The 7,713-nt window shown below is 30.7% G+C and overlaps 1 protein-coding gene across 1 annotated transcript; it reads right to left on the bottom strand.

The window, feature by feature from the left end:
* Positions 1–909: 909 nt before the first annotated feature.
* LOC126869135 (hrp65 protein-like) lies at positions 910–7,662 on the bottom strand. The gene is made up of 8 exons (XM_050625303.1): positions 7,330–7,662; positions 6,610–6,828; positions 6,117–6,418; positions 5,565–5,857; positions 5,286–5,476; positions 4,889–4,970; positions 4,662–4,681; positions 910–3,148 (listed from the first exon to the last, which is right to left on the bottom strand). The coding sequence occupies exons 1-8, from the start codon at positions 7,519–7,521 to the stop codon at positions 2,933–2,935; spliced, it is 1,515 nt and encodes a 504-aa protein (XP_050481260.1). The 5' UTR covers positions 7,522–7,662; the 3' UTR covers positions 910–2,932.
* Positions 7,663–7,713: the final 51 nt, after the last annotated feature.

Below are 7,713 nucleotides of genomic sequence, written 5' to 3'. Positions count from 1 at the left end.
GGACAAAATAGGAGCAAGGAAGATACGTACAGATATGTACTGTTCTGTATCGCTCACCGTTATCCGTTCCTATTATTTATATATGCGATTCTTGCAGCCAATACACGTGCTTATCTTTGATTATACCGGGTCTGTCAGAAGTAAGCGATCAGATTCGCATTCCTTTGCCTGGTCATTTTTCTCATCTCTGCGAATACACTCGAAGGAACGAAATACCCATTAGTATACCTGCCAATAGCGAAAGTATTGGTTCAAGTAACGAGTGAGCCAGCGACAGGATATAGTCGGAAATTTATAGTCAGAATTCAAAGCATCGTATCGCGTACACGCAGTATCGTCTAACGATGAGTACATGAATGTTCTCTGTTCAGTGCTCTCAATTCGGGAAGATAATCCGTAGATGGTGTGTTGTTTAATTGTTTAGATATAGCAATAAAAAATTATTACAGTCGAAGAGTACCGCACTCGAATCACGATAACGTAATGTTAAAGGGTCGAGCGGCCACAAAGAGTACAATGGTGTTCGGAACAGTATTAATGGGTCGAGTGACCAAAAGAATATATAAGGTGTTCAAGGCCAGCACAATGGTGCTGTACCGAAAATTGTTCACAAGGACCATAACGATGCTACACCAGAAATAGTTCACGATAGTTAGCAACGGCTAAATTAATAACCCAGCCGCCGGGTGATTAACAAGTAATTAGGCGAGTAACAACGCAACGAAATTACGTCCAGCTAGCAATGTTTACAAAGTAACGATTATTATAATAGGAGAATATAATAATAATAAATGAACTGAAAAGCGATTGGAAATTTTTCAATCACAATTTATATAATATTTATATTGTAGGATTAAGATCAGATAGAGAGACAAAATATGGTTAAAGAATAATGCAAGTCATTTAAAATAGATTTTATGAAAATATATTTTTCTGTCTCATATTATATCTTTAATTAAACAAAATTTTCCGAAGAAAAGGCAAATATTATGGTTCATATAAAAAGTGAATAGAAAAAATACAAAATATTTTCATAATAAAAATTTGTACTATAAGCTCACATTATTAAAAGATTTATGTTGAAGATTTCCTGAAAGAAATGCGGCGATATTTAAAAATAATAGATTTTTCATAAAAACAGAATAGAGAGTTCCTTTATATTACATTCACCATGATTTTTAAATTCTCTCCAAGCAAATATACTTTTCATTATGCTTAATTGCCTATAACTTTATTTAAAACGTCAATATGAGAATGTCAATTTACCGCCAAAACGATTGGCAAGTAAATATGTTGCAAACATTTTCATATAACAAAGTTTACTATCTTTTAATGATTAACGTCTATCTCAAATGAATTCTCAAACGATTATAAAGAGAAAATTCATTTGAAAAGAGATATATTTTATAACACTATTTAAGACAAAAAATAATACTGTCATTACTTTCTATTTTAATTATAATGTCCCTATTCTTTTAGGAAATTCACAACTCACATTTAAGTTCGAGAAATTTAACAGATATACCAATGTCAAAATACTTTCGCTTAATTCACCTATAAGTAGTACGATTGCGTGTAGTACGATTGCGTGTATACATGTACAAATAGAGATAATGTACAAGGTAAAACAAACAATCTTTGATACAGACACATATATACGTCTGTGCAATTTTATTTCTCCTTAAAAAGGTAAGTTACCAAATGACTTTGATATTGGTATCAGTCAATATTAAACGCACTTCTCGCTTATAAGCTAATTTCATATTTTTTTATAATCATAAAGAACAAAACTAAAGATACGATCAGAGTATATACCTTCACTTTGGAAATCTATCGAATCAAATGAAATGACAAACTATGAATGGTATATAGTATATACTATGACAATACAGTAGCAATAAAAGTTAATATACATTATTTGTAATATTTACATATTGTTTCATGAAGTAAAATCCTATGAGATTATACATTACTATGAATATGTAGCATGGCAAAAATTTATGAAATAACACTGTTCTACTGTAGACAACTTAGCGTTCATTTTTCCACTATATTACTGGAAACTCAAGTTGTTCCTTTACCATTAAAAATGATATGATTGTGTTGCTAATCAATGCTTTTAACAGTATTTTGATTTCTTTTTTACAATTCAGTCAAAAAAATATCTAACAAAATCTTCGCAACTTGACAATACATATGACAAATTGGTATTTTTTTAAATTTATGTTCGCAAAAGAATAACTACACTTCATAATATGTTACAATTGTATAATATATATAATATATTACATATCCATAATTAATCTACACTTCATCGGTTTCAAAAAATGGAAAAATTCATTAAAAATTCATAGAACATTGTATTAAGATTTTTTTAAATTTGAGAAATGGGTGAAGTTAGAGCGTTAAAAATGACTGTACGTTATATAAGGCAGACCGATCTAACGTAATGTAACATTTCTAAAACAGAGATTTCGACTGTTTTCTCATCATCGATAAGATATTTTAGATTTGCTTATTGAAGTAATATTGAGAAACTATCTCGGCCCAGAGAATTCCAACCCTTTGAAACAATGTGGAGTGATTCAACCAAAGTAATAAGGAACGTAGATTCTATAATTTGGACGATCGTCCCGAAGACAACAATCTATACTAAGCTTTTATTGCTGCTAGCATTTCCAATAAAACGGACATAGATTTTACATTTGAAGACAAAATAATAAGAAGAAATTAAAGAAAAAATTTTGTAAAGATGTAATGCTACTATTTTTATGCCAAAACATTATGCTATAGTGTTTTGATATGATATAGAATGTGAGAAAGATGATCGGTCGCAAACGTTGTTGGAAAAAATGAGCGAAGACTGCCAATGCAAACTATCGATTCTTCTCAATCGATTAAAGAAACAGAAGTTATTTTAATTCTGCAATTTTTAATAGCGTCTCCTTTTATTAGGATAATCATTCTGACGATTACGATCATTTCCACCTTGCCAACGTCCACCAGCACTATTTCCACGACCACTACCCCTATTACCACCCATATTAACCCTCGTATTCCTCAAATCCATTTGACTACGATCATCATTGTAAACCCCACGACTACCACGATCCATATTATTATAAGCATTCATAAATGTCTTTGGATCCTAATCATCATTATAGAGAAAAATGAATTTAATCATTACGTGTAGAGTAAAAGCACAATAATATTTTAAGGTCAATGCAATCGAAAGTTATGTGCCGACAATATCACCGAAATGCCAATGATTTTCATTTAATACGGTGAATAACGGTGTTTTGTAAATTTTGGATGTACCATAAATACATTTCACGGTTCAGGGCGCCCATCCATGTTTGTCAGCAGCACAGGTCATCGTCAATTTTCGTCAAATCACATAGAAAAGAAAGGGGAAAACACAATGTTAGATGTTGTTTGCAGATGGAGAATGCTTGAATGCTTGTAAACTAAAAAAATCGATTCTATTTTATATAACCTACGGATAAAAATTAGGATGTTCAGAAATTAGTCACGTACGATGTAGATGGAAATAAACGATCGCTGCTTAAACGTACTGAACTTGCAGTACAATCAAAAACTAAAAATTTTAAGCATAGAGAGAAGAATTCGTCCAATAAAACCTTAACCTATCTATGCAACTTGTATGTTGCATTATCTACATAGAATTAATAAAAATTCCCTAACATTTCTTCAAAATTTTATATATTTATTGCTTTCAAATATCCACGGTTAATTCCATAACATTGAATATTAATAAGTGTTCTACCATGATGAAATCTTCCAATGAGCGATAGATGCATTAAAATATTTTTATTAGCATAGAATAAAACTTTTAGAGAAGCCGCGCCAAGTTTGAAAAAAATAAAAAATGTGACATATTTCAATAGTTGTTTGTTATAAATAATATGAAACATGTCACTTGCATTCGTAATTAAAGCAAGGAGACTAACAGAAATTGCACTATATATCATTATATAAATATAGATAAAAGATTTCGAACATAACGTGTGATATGTTTTTCTTATAAGTAAATTAATTACTTATTTTACGTTGTAAGAAAATTAAGTAAAAAACTTGATTTCAGTGTCCATTGATACACCTCTACAGACCAATTAATTAATATTATTAGTGTGAGATATACATTTGATATTAAACTGATTTCGTTGCAGACATTAGAATCCTGTTACATTGGAAAGCATGCTTCATGAGAATACTCTTAAAGTCCTTTCATTTATGTTTTTTGCAAAAGTGTTCACTAATAATACTTTTTTACCGTGCAAGAACATAGTTCAATTTTTTTCAACAAAAAATTCCCGTATATAGATATAATAATGTTTCATAGTATCACCAAATGGAAATGCACATAAATGAAATATCAAAGAAATACTTTAAGAAAAAAAAAAAAATATTTTGTGAAAAATATATACAGGATGTTTCCAAGATCGTAAAATTGAGTAGACGCGTAGTTAAAAAATATTCAAACTCGATTTTCTCGAAAACGGAGCTGTGTGTGTACAAATTTTATTGTATATTTCCGACTTACTTTTACGTTAGGAATCACTTTCTTTCCAGTTGTATCACGAATTCGGAAATACTCTGTATATATATATATAAAATGATAATTTAATGGGATACATTACCACTGGCATGTTGCTTCCACCTATAATAAAGTAAAATTTACAATTAAAAATAATTTAAAAATTATGGTATAGAAATTTTATATGTAATAAAAACATACACATTTCATATTTCATAAACATTTTCTATTTCAAAAAGAACTAATTCAATTCAAATATATTAATAAATAAATATGCGTCAGGTTGGAAAAACATTAAAATTTATAAAAAAACGACATTTTCAGACTTACCATCAGGTTGTCCAAATCCATCGCGGTCGTTACTAATGGAGTCATAACTTTTCCCTACTCCGCCTCCTCTCATTGCTTGTCCCTTAAATAAAAAAGGAACATAACTTTAAACACTAGTAAGAAACATGAATATTCTAACAACATTTCATATCCCGAAAAACATCATAAGTAGTACATAATACGCCCCCATTATGCCTCTATGATAGTAATAATAAATGTTAACAATAAATAGAAAATAAATACATTGTGAAATACATAAGAAATAATAGTCTTACGATGTAACTTGTGCACGTATTTTTCAAATAATTTTTTAATACGAAAATGTAAAAATTTCATTTGTTATAAAAATTTTTTATGATCTTGAAATTTGTTTTTGTTGCAAGTATGAAGTAATCACCTGCAAAAATAAATTATTTTCCTGTTGACGCCTATGCAGCTCCTCTTCTTGTCTTCTAATAGCCATTGCCATTTCCTCTTGCTGTCGCCTTCGTAATTCTTCGTCGCGTGTTCTTTGTTCTTCAGCCTGTCTTTCTTTCATTTCCCATTCTCTTTTTTGCCTCTCACGATCAGCCTCGCGCATACGCAATTCTATAATCAATCAAAACCAATTTATGAGGACACATTGCTTATGTTATATGTGTCAAAACAATATCTTTTAATGCTTTTAAATACCTACCTTCTCTTAAGCGTTTAGTTTCAAACTCGCATCGTTCAAACTCCATTTGAGCTTCCAATTTTTCTTCCTCGATTGCCATTTCTCTTTCTATTGCTTCTATTTTTTGTTTACGTAATTCATAAAGTTGTTTCCATCTTGTTCCATACTCATATTCAAAACTTCCTACTTCTGCAAATCTTGGACCAATTTCACGAGCTTTAAAAAATTCAGTAGTTCGAGGTAAAGTTTTGTCTGGATAACCATCTATATCATCTTGTTGTTCAAATAACTCAACAATCACAGGTAATGGGGACCTATAATATAAATACCTCATGTAAATCTTCAAGAGGTTCCTTTATCTTATCTAATATAATTATGTTTAAAATAAGATTTTGTGTTCCAATTTTCAGCACACAATACAAACATCTGTCGTATCATGCTTCCTTTGGGAACTATTTTTCTTTCCCCCAATATGATTAATACTTAGGCACTTGTTGATAAGGAAAATACATCAAACAAGCGTGGCGTTGGGCTAACAGACTTTTGGAATTTTTACTTATATTGGAAACATACGCTGTTAGACGGTAGCATCCTTCTGTGCATTTCCGCAAAGCAAGTTGGGCTGAATTCTTCTTGCAAAATTCTATAATTCCTTCCCCACTGGACTTCCCCTTTTTATCTACTATAACTATAGCACGTTCGACTTCACCAAAGACACTGAATGCTTTTTCAAGCAATTCATTTGAAATCCAAGGTGTAAGATTCTTAACTTTAATTGTTGAATCAAGAGGAGCAAATCGAACTTTAAGTGCACGTCCCTTAACCATTTTGCGATCTAATTCATGTTTTGCTTTCTCAGCATTTACCCTGTAATCCTATAAAGAATAACGATTATGTTGCAGTTTAACAATGTATATATGTATATAAATATGTATATAATATATGCATCATCATAAATCAAGCAGCCGAACATTATTATCATTTTTTATCAAACGGTAATTAATTTAATCATTTTGTTTATGTAAGAATATTATAAAAGGAAAAAAACAAAACTTATTGAACTTACCATTTTAACAAATGAAAAGTTTTTCTCTTTATTTAGAAAAAGTTCAGATGTTTCACCATATTGTTGAAACATCTGTTGGATCTCCTCTTCTGTAACGTCATTTGTCAAGTTTCCAATATACAGACGATTACGACCACTGAATTTTTTTTCTGTAGTTTCTTGAGGTGGCAAATCATGCGTAGGTCCACTAATACTCATAATTCGCTCCATTAAGCGATCCTAACCATAAAAATAAGAGCAATATTAATTATCTCTAATATATAGAAATTTTGGTAAAGAAAAGCAACATTCATTGGTAGTAAATATTGCTCACTCATAGTAATAGAATTATTAACGTAAAATTTGAGATGTACCGATCTGAGAAATATTAACATAATCACTCAAGTACTTCTATATTTTATTTAAATTATATTTGCCATAGTAAAATATGCAGTAATATAGTAATGTATAGTAATGTAATAATATATGAAATATAATCAATTATGTGTACTGAATCACAAAAAAAATTAACTTTGCCTTAGTCACAACACTACAATAAATTAAAGTATGTAATACAAACAGAGATTATAGTTATAAATAATAGTGTTTAATAAATTAAAAAACTAGCAGTTTACAACCAGTCATAGTATGTATTACGCATCAGTTTATAGCAAATATGGCGATAGAAACAAAAAATATATTCTTTAAATGTATATAAAAAGAAATATATATAATTCTTACGGGTCCATCGCTATATCTGTTTCCTCCGCTCATTCCGCCACCGCGTCCACCAGAAAAACGTGCTCCTCCTCTCCGACCACGCGGACTGCGATTATCGCCTGAAGGATTCCGTTCCCGTGGATTTTCATTACTATTTTCTATAGAAGTATTCTGAGGTTCTTGTATTACTTTAGGTATTTCAGTTTCTGCCATCGCTCAGATGTTTCAAGCAGTAATTATTAAGAACAAACTCAGTCGTGAAACAGACTCACTTTCCGGCTAAATAAATCGTTCACTATGGCGTCACAAAACGAAGTGGTAAGATGGCGATCCACCAGTGGCAGCCAGAGGGCAGAGGAGCAATTCCCCTATGTAGCTCCATTCTCGGTGCATTATGGGTACATT

Source organism: Bombus huntii, chromosome 9, assembly GCF_024542735.1.
Source record: "Bombus huntii isolate Logan2020A chromosome 9, iyBomHunt1.1, whole genome shotgun sequence".
Lineage (NCBI taxonomy): Eukaryota > Metazoa > Arthropoda > Insecta > Hymenoptera > Apidae > Bombus > Bombus huntii.
This window is presented reverse-complemented; position numbering and strand designations above follow the sequence as displayed.